Source organism: Mobula hypostoma, chromosome 6, assembly GCF_963921235.1.
Source record: "Mobula hypostoma chromosome 6, sMobHyp1.1, whole genome shotgun sequence".
NCBI lineage: Eukaryota > Metazoa > Chordata > Chondrichthyes > Myliobatiformes > Myliobatidae > Mobula > Mobula hypostoma.
The window spans coordinates 139,993,435-140,006,213 of record NC_086102.1 but is presented as its reverse complement, the minus strand read 5'-3'; the positions used below and the strand labels follow the sequence as shown (position 1 = coordinate 140,006,213).

At 44.7% G+C, this 12,779-nt stretch overlaps 1 protein-coding gene across 3 annotated transcripts in view; it reads left to right on the top strand.

Moving 5' to 3' along the window:
• The window catches only part of LOC134348439 (collagen alpha-3(VI) chain), a 78,652-nt gene that overhangs the window by 55,248 nt on the left and 10,625 nt on the right, over positions 1–12,779 (top strand). For 2 of the 3 annotated variants that reach the window (XM_063051810.1, XM_063051809.1), the window contains exons 7-8: positions 1,544–2,149; positions 6,459–7,043. In XM_063051810.1, the coding sequence (XP_062907880.1) occupies positions 1,544–2,149; positions 6,459–7,043 (1,191 nt within the window). The remainder of the gene's footprint in view (positions 1–1,543; positions 2,150–6,458; positions 7,044–12,779) is intronic. The other variant, XM_063051811.1, reaches the window with a different exon arrangement.

The window sequence follows — 12,779 nt, the reverse complement described above, 5'->3', positions numbered from 1 at the left end:
GAAGCAGCGCCAATGCAGTCATCGATGTAGCGAAGGAAAAGTGGGGGACAGATACCAGAATAGGCACGGAACATAGATTGTTCCACAAAGCCAACAAAAAGGCAGGCATAGCTAGGACCCATATTGTGCCCATAGCTACACCTTTAGTTTGGAGGAAGTGGGAGGAGCCAAAGGCGAAATTATTAAGAGTAAGGACTAATTCCGCTAGACGGAGCAGAGTGGTGGTAGAGGGGAACTGATTAGGTCTGGAATCCAAAAAGAAGCGGAGAGCTTTGAGACCTTCCTGATGGGGGATGGAAGTGTATAGGGACTGGACATCCATGGTGAAAATAAAGCAGTGGGGGCCAGGGAACTTAAAATCATCGAAAAGTTAAAAGTTTAAAAAAATTTAAGATGGTGGGTTTTGCAAGCATCAGTTAGGATCAATAGTCTGGCAATATGCAAAACAAAGGTCCATAATCCAACTTGTGGTAGAGGTAAATACTTATTCAATTTTGCCACACTGTGAATTTATTTACCCAATGAAGTGTGATGGAAATAGATAGCAGATAATACTTGAAAAAAAAAGTAACTAGAGCAGGCTGGTTTTATAGGCCTACCTTCTTCAGAGAAATATATGGACATTGTAATGTCAAGGGACATTAGATTAATTAAGAGAAGACACAGACTTAAGAAAGGTCATCAAGTAGATCATTGGACCATTAATAGTGGAATAAATTATTTTATTTGAACTTGTACTAAATGCCTTTTTAAGAATTGGTGAGGAAATGGTTGATGGCTACATGTTAAAGCTAAAGTAAATTTCATTGTAAGGAGCATAGAAAAATAGGATAATCTATATCACAGCCACCAGAGTTACTTAGGTAAATACTTCCTTGCTATACAGCTCTGTTCCTGGAGTTCTAACTCAGACAGGTATGGATATAGTTAGTATTTTTACTCATCTGACAGCTTTCTTTCCCATTCAATCAAATAATGGTGCAACTACGCCCCATTGCAAATTGAATGTGTGGCTCATCTATGGTGTTTTTGCATGGAATACAAGAATACAATCTAAGCCTACACCCTCAGCTCATGCTTTTTCCTGGCAGATTGAAGGGATTTATATTCATATAGCGTGACTTTGAAACTTAGTATAGATGAGGAAGCAAAAATAATATTCAATAGACAATAGACAATAGACAATAGGTGCAGGAGTAGGCCATTTAGCCCTTTGAGCCAGCACCACCATTCACTGTGATCATGGCTGATCATCCACAATCTTTTTCCCTTTTCCTGCCTTCTCCCGGTATCCCTTGACTCAGCTATCTTTAAGAGCTCTATCTAACTCTTTCTTGAAAGAATCCAGAGAATTGGCCTCCACTGCCTTCTGAGGCAGAGCATTGCACAGAACCACAACCCTCTGTGTGAAAAAGTTTCTCCTCAACTCCGTTCTAAATGGTCTACCCCTATTCTTAAACTGTGGCCTAAACTTCAGTTCAAGCTTCACCAATGCATTTTTAAAGATGTATCTTAACTGCAAAACTAATGGCTGTTGTCTTAGGAGAAAACGTTGATACCCAGGAGCGAGACATTGTGTTCTTGATTGATGGCTCATTGGGAACCGCTGCTTCATTTCCTTTTGTCCGAGAATTTCTCCGTGGCACCATCGAACAGCTCAACATTGGGGAGAACATGAGTCACGTTGCGGTGGTGCAGTACAGTGACAAGGCAAGAGTCGAGTTTCCCCTGAATGCTTACTTGAACAAAGATGATGTTCTGGTTGCAGTGGAGAATTTGAGGCCAGTAGGTGGAAGAGGGCTGAATACAGGGGCTGCAATAGAGCATGTCATCAGGAACGTCTTCTCCGCGGCCGCTGGGGGCAGGCAAGTCGCCAACATACCACAGATCTTGGTCCTCCTCATTTCTGGAAAGTCAAAAGACAATGTTAGGGAGGCAGCAGGTGCATTGAAGAGAGCTGCAATCGTCACCTTTGTCGTAGGTGCTGCAGATGCAGACGGCCAGGAGCTGCAAGAGATTGCATACTCTCCCAATCTGCTGTTTGTGGTCCAAGACTTCAAGTCACTTCATGAGATCCAGGATCAGCTGCTTCAGCCCTTGAAGACACTCATCATTGAAGTCATTAAAATGCCAACTGGAGTTAAGGAAGGTATATTTGATTAATTTTCAACCGCCTTTCAGTACCAAATGTATGAAGTAACTAATTCTGATGTGATGACACAGACTCTAAGTGCACTGGCTTAAGGAGCCTGCAGTGTAGTGAGGTGAAATGTTGCCAGTTTGAGCTGATATTAATCTGACAGCATCCTGCACCATCCTTCAAGGTATAATAGCTTGCCAACACTCACAGCTAAGGCTCACACATTGGGAATAGCCACACTAAGGAAGTAGTGTAGGCCCAGCACGAGAAGCAGTGAATTTAGTGGCTCATTTCAGTAACTCACTAAATTCCATGGAAAGGAGTGTGTCTGAGGTGATACAGGTGAGGAACTTGGGAAAATGGTGGTAGCAAAGGAACAAGCTTTCCATAGAGACTGAAAAAGAAACATCACTGAGAGAGAAACTGAGCACAGAAATACCCTGAACCAAGGGAACTAAAAGGTACGAAAGAAATACTCAATATAAGTGCCAAGGAGTAAAAATGCAAACATTACTGAAAGAAACTTGTCAAGAAAGTACTACTGAGAAAAGTAGGAACCATATCAATAAACAGAGAACATAACACACTGTAGGAGCAGAAAAGAACTTAGAATCATAGAACTACAGAAAAGTCAAACACGGAAACAGGCTCTTTGGCTGATAAAGCCGGTGCTGAATCACTTAAATTGCCTCTCCCATTGACCCGCACCCGAACCATAGCCCTCCATACCCCTGCCACCAATATACCTATCCAAAGTTCTCTTAAGCACTGAAATTGAGCTCGCATACACCACTTGAGCTGGCAACTCATTCCATTCCCTCACGGCCCTCTGAGTGAAGAAGTTTCCCCTCATGTTCCCCTTAAACTTTTCACCTTTCACCTTTAACCCATGACCTCTAGTTGAAGTCCTACCCACCCTCAGCAGAGTGAGTCCTTCTTGTCTGTATTAAATTCCATCTGCCATTTTTCAGCCTATTTTCCCAGCTGGCCCAGATCCCACTACAAGTTCTGATACTCTGGCTCGCCAAACCCTAGGCTTGGCGTCATCTGCAAATTTGCTGATCCAGTTAACCACATTATCATCCAGATCACTGATATAGATGACAAACAACAACAGACCCAGCACCAATCCCTGCAGCACTCCACTAGTCATGAGCCTCCAGTCAGAGAGGCAACCATGTACTACCACTCACTGGCTTCTCCCACAAAGCTAATGTCTAATCCAATTTATTACATCATCTTGAATGCCAAGTGACTGAACCTTCCTGACCAACCTCCTATGTGGGAAATTGTCAAATGCCTTGAAAACATCCATGTAGACAACATCCATTGCCTTGCCTTCGTCAACTTTCCTGGAAACTTCCTCCAAAAACTCTATAATATTGATTTGAAATGACGTAGCGTGTGCGAAGCCATGATGACTATCCAAAATCAATCCCTTTCAATGAAAATACTCATATATCTGGTCCCTGAGAATGCCTTCCAATAATTTTCCTACTACAGATGTCAGGATCACCGGCCTATAATTTTCGGGTTTATTTTAGAGCCTTTCTTAAACAACAGAACAACATTAGCTATCCTCCAACCTTCTGATACCTCACCTGTCATTAAGGATGATTTAAATACCTCTGCTAGGGCCCCTGCAATTTCTGCGCTTGCCTCCCACAGTGTCCGAGGGAACACCTAATCCACCCTAATTTGCCTCAAGACAGCAAACACCTCTTCCTCTGTAATCTGTATTGGGTCCACGTCCTCGCTGCTGTTCTGCTCACTTCTACAGACTATGTGTAAGTCTCCTGAATAAATACAGGTGCAAAACAAATATACATTTAAGATCTCTCCCATTTCTATTGGCTCCATGTATATATTATTTTGATCTTCCAGAAGACCAATTTTGTCCCTTGCAATCCTTTTGCTCTGAGCATGTCTGTAGAATCCCTTAGGATTCTACTTCACCTTGTCTGCAAGGGAAACCTCATGACCTTTTTAGCCCTCCTGATTTGTGTCTCTTGCATACTTTATACTTTATTGTCACCAAACAATTGATACTAGAACGTAAATCATCACAGCGATATTTGATTCTGCGCTTCGCACTCCCTGTAATACAAATTCTTATACTCTACAAGTACCTCATTTGTTTCTACTTGCCTATACTTGCTATGCACCTCTTTTTTTTCTTAACCAAGGCCTCAACATCTCTTGAAAACCAACTTTCACTGAACCTCTTATCCTTACCTTTTATTCTGATAAGCACATACAGTCTTCATATTCTCACAATTTCACTTTTGAAGTCCTCCCACTTACCAAGTACACATTTGCCAGAAAATAGCCTGTCCCAATCCACTCTGGTTAGATCCATCCTGATAACATCAAATCTGGCCTTTCTCCAATATAGGGTATCAACCCACAGATGAGACCAATCTCTGAAACTAATGGCATTATTATCACTAGATGCAAACTGTTCCCCTACACAGGCTTCTGCCACCTGTCCTGCCTCAGATCAAATGTGGCATACTCCTTCATTGGAACTTCTATGTACTGATTAAGGAAACTTTCCTGAACACATTTGACAAAGTCTAACTAGTCCTTTTACCATTTTGGAGTCCCTGTCATATGCAGAAAGTTAAAATCACCTACAATAACAATCTTATGTTTTTTGCAACAGTCTGCAGCCTGCAGGCTGGCCTATAATATAGCTCCATTAATGTCATCATACCTTTCTTATTCCTCAGTTCCACCTTTAAAGCTTCAGTAGGTGAGTTCTTGAGTGTTTCCTGACTAAACACTGCTATGCCATTTTCCCTGACTGATAATGCCACCCCACCCCCTTTAATGCCCTCTGGTCTGTTGCATCTAAAGCAATGGAACCCCAGAATATTGAGCTGCCAGTCCTGCCCTTCCAGTGACCAAGTCTCACTAATGGCTACAATATCATAATGCCACGTGTTGATCCACGCACTGAACACATCTGCTTTTCTTACAATACTTCCTGATTTGAAATCTATGCAGCTCAGAACATTAGTTGCACCATGCTCAAGCTTTGATTCCTGACTTTGTCAGAGGTCTTAACAGCATTTGTCTCCACAACCTCTCCGCTATTTGTTCTGGCATTCCAGTTCCATCTGCCTGAAACTCTAGTTTAAACCCAGCCCCCCTTCCCCCCTCCCACCCCCCAATGTGCAGTACCAGCAAACCTTCCAACTAAGGTATCAGCTCCCCTCTACTTCAAGTGCAAATCATCCCTTCTGTACAGGACCCACCTTGCTTGGAAGAGTGCCCAGTGATCCAAAAATCTGATGCCCTCCCTCCTATTCCAACTCCTTAGCCGCATGTTAAACTGGCTGATCTTCCTATTTTTGGCCTCACTAGCACATGTCATGGCTTGCAATCCTGAGATCACAACCCTAGATGCCCTGTCTTTATCCTAGCACCTAACTCCCTGAACATACTTTGCACAACCTTGTCACTCTCTCTACCTGTCATTGGTAACAATGTGGACCGTGACCTCCAGCTGCTCACACTCCCACTTAAGAATGCTGAAGACTCGATCTGAGATGTCCTGGACCCTGTCACCCAGGAAGCAACATACCATCCAGGAATCTTGTTCTTGTCCACGAACCCTCCTTTCTGTTCCCCTAACTAATGAATCCCCTATTGCCATAGCTTGCATCTTCTCCAATCTTCCCTTCTGAGTCACAGAGCCAGACTCAGTGCCAGAAACTCATAGGGAACAATGTTACATGGTGAGTGAAAAAGACAAGAAAGAGGAAAATAAAAAATAAACAAATGTTACTTTGATTATAATAAATGAGGGGGATGAAAACAGCGGTGGGAATGATGGTGAAATTAATAGAATAAAGTGGAATAAATAGAAAGATGTTTCTTTGGAATCAATATTATTTATGAAGTTTAATGAGAGTGAAGACTGCCCTTTCTTTCAGAACCATCATTAATAGAATTAGTTGCTCCATTGAGGGAGATATTATTACTTCTGGCAGTACTGAGGGAGAAATCAGAGTGGCAGCTGCTGTTTGGAAGAAGATGACTGAATGGGTTGGGTGCTGCAGAATTTTGCTGCAAAAGGAAAATGATAAAGGATGGTTTTCAATTGAATGTCCCAACCATTGGGTTACCCACTGTATTTCTGGTTACAAACTATATTGGGAAGGAAAAGAGAGAGATAAGAAATGAAAGGACATAAAACAAGAATTTTTACTTCATGATCATCTGGGAGCTGACAGAACAAGCAGTTTTATGAAGTAAGAGCAACATCACTGGGTAGCCTTTGGTAATAATTACTCTTTCTTTCATATTGCAGGCCATAAGCGAGATATTGTTTTCCTTATTGATGGTTCTTCAGATGTGGGAACATTCTTTTATTTAATTCGAGACCTTGCTATCAACTTAATCCGAAACTTCAATATTGCAAAGGACAAAGATCAAGTATCAGTGGTGCAATATAGTGACAACGTAAGGGTTGAATTTCCTTTAAATGCATACTCAACTAAAGAGGACCTCTTGGCTGCAGTCAAAAGGCTGCAGCTCAAAGGTGGGAGCAAGCTCAAGACAGGAGCAGCACTGGACTTTGTCAGGAGGAACGTCTTCAGCAAGTCCGGTGGGGGAAGAAAGCACTTGGGCATCTCACAAATACTGCTACTCATCACCTCTGGAAAGTCGCAGGATGATGTGAAGCGGCCCTCAGAAGAGCTAAAGCGAGCTGGGGTGGTGCCATTCACCATTGGTGTGGGAGCAGTGGAGGCCAGTGAACTGCGTCAAATTGCATATTCCCCCAAACTGAGTTTTCAGGTTGACGACCATTGGGGTCTTTCTGAGATAGACCTGCACCTGCTCAGCATCTCGCAGAACACTGAGAATGTTCCCATACCACTTACCATCAGCACAGGTAATTTACAGCTTGTGAAAGCCAGCAATAACTTTGCTTAGTGGGGTAAAAGAACGCAATCTATGAATTGTTTATAGTCAGTTTTAGGGGAACAATGTTATTCCAGAGCAACAAGAACTTGGACTACTTGTAATCCTAATCCAATATCAGTGGCTTGTCTCCAGCTCCCAATCCCACTGACTCCCAAAAGCAAACAACAGGAATTCTGCAGATGCTGGAAATTCAAGCAACACACATCAAAGTTGCTGGTGAACGCAGCAGGCCAGGCAGCATCTCTAGGAAGGGGTACAGTCGACGTTTCAGGCCGAGACCCTTCGTCAGGACTAACTGAAGGAAGAGTTAGTAAGAGATTTGAAAGTGGGAGGGGGAGGGGGAGATGCAAAATGATAGGAGAAGACAGAAGGGGGAGGGATGGAGCCAAGAGCTGGACAGGTGATTGGCAAAAGGAATATGAGAGGATCATGGGACAGGAGGCCCAGGGAGAAAAACAAGGGGAGGGGGAACGTGGGGATGGGCAAGGGGTACAGTCAGAGGGACAGAGGGAGAAAAAGGAGAGTGAGAGAAAGAGTGTGTGTATAAAAATAAATAACGGATGGGGTACAAGGGGGAGGTGGGGCATTAGCGGAAGTTAAAGAAGTCAATGTTCATGCCATCAGGTTGGAGGCTACCCAGACGGAATATAAGGTGTTGTTACTCCAACCTGAGTGTGACTTCATCTTTATAGTAGAGGAGGCCATGGATAGACATGTCAGAATGGGAATGGGATGTGGAATTAAAATGTGTGGCCACTGGGAGATCCTGCTTTCTCTGGCGGACAGAGCGTAGGTGTTCAGCAAAGTGGTCTCCCGGTCTGCGTCGGGTCTTGCCAATATATAGAAGGCCACATTGGGAGCACCGGATGCAGTATATCACCCCAGCCGACTCACAGGTGAAGTGTCGCCTCACCTGGAAGGACTGTCTGGGGCCTGAATGGTGGTAAGGGAGGAAGTGTAAGGGCATGTGTAGCACTTGTTCCGCTTACAAGGATAAGTGCCAGGAAGGAGATCAGTGGGGAGGAATGGGGGGTACAAATGGACAAAGGAGTCGCGTAGGGAGCGGTCCCTGCGGAAAGCAGAGAGAGGGAGGGAGGGAAAGATGTGCTTAGTGGTGGGATCCTGTTGGAGGTGGCGGAAGTTACGGAGAATAATATGTTGGACCCGGAGGCTGATGGGGTGGTAAGTGAGGACCAGGGGAACTCTATTCCTAGTGGGGTGGTGGGAGGATGAAGTGAGAGCAGATGTGCGTGAAATGGGGGAGATGCGTTTGAGAGCAGAGTTGATGGTGGAAGAAGGGAAGCCCCTTTCTTTAAAAAAGGAGGACATCTCCCTTGTCCTGGAATGAAAAGCCTCATCCTGAGAGTAGATGCGGCAGAGATGGAGGAGTTGCGAGAAGGGGATGGCGTTTTTGCAAGAGACAGGGTGAGAAGAGGAATAGTCCAGATAGCTGTGAGAGTCAGTAGGCTTATAGTAGACATCAGTGGATAAGCTGTCTCCAGAGATAGAGACAGAAAGATCTAGAAAGGGGAGGGAGGTGTCGGAACCAGGTAAACTTGAGGGCAGGGTGAAGGTTGGAGGCAAAGTTAATAAAGTCAACGAGCTCAGCATGCATGCAGGAAGCAGCGCCAATGCAGTCATCGATGTAGCGAAGGAAAAGTGGGGGACAGATACCAGTGTAGGTATGGAACATAGATTGTTCCACAAAGCCAACAAAAAGGCAGGCATAGCTAGGACCCATATGGGTGCCCATAGCTACACCTTTAGTTTGGAGGAAGTGGGAGGAGCCAAAGGAGAAATTATTAAGAGTAAGGACTAATTCCGCTAGGCGGAGCAGAGTCCAGTCCCTATATACTTCTATCCCCCATCAGGAAGGTCTCAAAGCTCCCCTCTTCTATTTGGATTCCAGACCTAATCAGTTCCCCTCTACCACCACTCTGCACCACCTCCAATGGGATCCCACCACTGAGCACATCTTTCCCTCCCCCCCTCTCTCTGCTTTCCGCAGGGATCGCTCCCTACGTGACTCCCTTGTCAACTCGTCCCCCCATCTCTCCCCACCGATCTCCCTCCTGGCACTTATCCTTGTAAGCGGAACAAGTGCTACACATGCCCTTACACTTCCTCCTTTACCACTATTCAGGGCCCCAGACAGTCCCTCCAGGTGAGGTGACACTTCACCTGTGAGTCGGCTGGGGTGATATACTGCGTCCGGTGCTCCCAATGTGGCCTTCTATATATTGGCGAGACCCGACGCAGACTGTGAGACCACTTTGCTGAACACCTACGCTCTGTCCGCCAGAGAAAGCAGGATCTCCCAGTGGCCACACATTTTAATTCCACATCCCATTCCCATTCTGACATGTCTATCCACGGCCTCCTCTACTATAAAGATGAAGCCACACTCAGGTTGGAGGAACAACACCTTATATTCCATCTGGGTAGCCTCCAACCTGATGGCATGAACATTGACTTCTCTAACTTCCGCTAATTCCCCACCTCTCCCTCGTACCCCATCCGTTATTTATTTTTATACACACATTCTTTCTCTTACTCTCCTTTTTCTCCCTCTGTCCCTCTGACTATACCCCTTGCCCATCCTCTGGGTTTCCCCCAAACCTTTTCGTTCTCCCTGGGCCTCCTGTCCCATGATCTTCTCATATCCCCTTTGCAGCTATCCAGCTCCTGGCTCCATCCCTCCCCTTCCTGTCTTCTCCTATCATTTTGGATCTCCCCCTTCCCCTCCCACTTTTAAATCTCTTACTAACTCTTCCTTCAGTTAGTCCTGACGAAGGGTCTCGGCCTGAAACGTCTACTGTACCGCTTCCTAGAGATGCTGCCTGGCCTGCTGCGTTCGCCAGCAACTTTGATGCATGTTGCTTGACTCCCATAAGCAATGGGTCCAAAAACCAAGACACCCCCTTACCATCCCAAAATTCAACCTCTCCCAATCCAGTCCTGGTCACATAGCAAACCAGTAGCTGACCATCTTCCCAATTCTTTTCCCTTGAATGAAAGTCCAACCAGTCACGGTTCACCATCAAGGCTTTGGTAAACACACTTTAGAAAATCAGCAGTATGGCATCAGCATGAGGCAGTGCTTGTTAAAGTGATTGGTAATGCAAACAAGTGGTGAGAATAAAATATTAAAATCAGTACATTCAAATGTCATGACAGTTGCACTACACACAAAGTAAGAAAAATGAATTTAATCCAAGCAGTTATACCGGGCCAGAGCAGTCTAGACTAGACCAACTATTGATAACTAGACCATCTCCTTCTTGGCTGTCCTAGTTTGCTGCAGTTTCAGTCTATGACAATGCTGCTGTGTAACACACACAAAATACTGGAGGAACTCAGCCGGCCAGGCAACATGAAACATCAACTGTGCTTTTTTCCATAGATGCTGTCTGGCATGCTGTGTTCCTTCAGCGTTTTGTGTGCGTGCTCGGATTCCCAGCGTTTGCAGGTTGTCTCTTGTTAGTGGTGCTGCTGTGTATTGAGTATCATGAATAAAGCGGATGAGCTTAGAGTGTGGGTTAGCACTTGGAGCTATAATGTTGTGGCCATTACAGAGACTTGGATGGTGCATGGGCAGGAATGGCTACTTCAGATGCCAGGCTTTAGATATTTCAGAAAGGATAGGGAGGGAGGCAAAAGAGGTGGGGCATGGCACTGTTGATCAGGGATAGTGTCACGGCTGCAGAAAAGGAGGAAGTCATGGATAGGTGGTCTACGGAGTCTCTGTGGGTGGAAGTTAGGAATAGGAAGGGGTTAATAACTCTACTGGGTGTTTTTTAATAGACCACCCAATAGTAACAGGGACATCGAGGAGCAGATAGGGAGACAGATTCTGGAAAGGAGTAATAATAACAGGGTTGTTGTGGTGGGAGATTTTAATTTCCCAAATATTGATTGGCATCTCCCTAGAGTGAGGGTTTTAGATGGGGTGGAGTATGTTAGGTGCCTTCAGGAAGGTTTCTTGACACAATATGTAGATAAGCCTACAAGAGGAGAGCCTGTACTTGATCTGCTATTGGGAAATGAACCTGGTCAGATGTCAGGTCTCTCAGTGGGAGAGTATTTTGGAGATAGCGATCACAATTCTATCTCCTTTACCATAGCATTGGAGAGGGATATAAACAGACAAGTTAGGGAAACATTTAATTGGAGTAAGTGGAAATATGAGGCTATCAGGCAGGAACTTGGAAGCATAAATTGGAAACAGATGTTCTCAGGGAAACATATGGAAGAAATGTGGCAAATGTTCAGGATATATTTGCGTGGGGTTCTGAGAGATGCGTTCCAATTAGACATGGAAAGGATGGTAGGGTACAAGATCCATGATGTACAAAGGCTGTTGAAAATCTAGTCAAGAAGAAAAGAAGAGCTTACTAAAGGTTCAAAAAACTAGGTAATGATAGGAATCTAGAAGATTATAAGGCTAGCAGGAAGGAGCTTAAGAATGAAATTACGAGTGCCAGAAGGGGCCACGAGAAGGCATTGGTGGACAGGATTAAGGAAAACCCCAAGGCATTCTATAAGTATGTGAGGAGCAAGAGGATAAGATGTGAGAGAATAGGACCAATCAAATGTGACAGTGGAAAAGTGTGTATGGAACCAGAAGAAATAGCAGAGGTACTTAATGAATACTTTGCTTCAGTATTCACTATGGAAAAGGATCTTGGCGATTGTAGGGATGACTTGCAGTGGACTGAAATGCTTGAGAATGTAGATATTAAGGAAGGGGATGTGCTGGAGCTTTTGGAAAGTATCAAGTTGGATAAGTCACTGGGACTGGACGGGATGTACCCCAGGCTACTGTGGGAAGCCAGGGAGGAGATTGCTGAGCCTCTGGCGATGATCTTTGCATCATCAATGGGGATGGGAGCAGTTCCGGAGGATTGGAGGGTTGCGGATGTTGTTCCCTTACTCAAGAAAGGGAGTAGAGGTAGCCCAGGAAATTATAGGCCACTGAGCCTCACTTCAGTGGTTGGTAAGTTGATGGAGAAGATCCTGAGAGGCAGGATTTATGAACATTCGGGGAGACATAATATGATTAGGAATAGTCAGTATGGTTTTGTGAAAGGCAGGTTGTGCCTTACGAGTCTGATTGAATATTTTGAGGATGTGACTAAACACATTGATGAAGGTAGAGACGTAGATGTAGTGTATGTGGATTTTAGCAAGGCATTTGATAAGGTACACCATGCAAGGCTTATTGAGAAAGTAAGGAGGCATAGGATCCAAAGGGACATTGCTTTGTGGATGCAGAACTGGCTTGCCCACAGAAGGCAAAGAGTGGTTGTAGACAGGTCGTATTTTGCATGAAGGTTGGTGACCAGTGGTGTGCCTCAGGGATCTGTTCTGGGATCCCTACGCTTCATGATTTTTATAAATGACCTGGATGAGGAAGTGGAGAGATGGGCTAGTAAATTTGCTGATGACACAAAGGTTAGAGGAGTTGTGGATAGTGTGGAGGGCTGTCAGAGATTACAACGGGACAAGATAGGATGCAAAATTGGACTGAGGAGTGGCAGATGGAGTTCAACCCAGATAAGTGGAGGTGGTTCCTTTTGGTAGGTCAAATATGATGGCAGAATATAGAATTAGTGGTAAGACTCTTGGCAGTGTGGAGTATCAGAGGGATCTTGGGGTCCGAGTCCATAGGACACACAAAGCTGCTACACAGGTTGACTCTGTG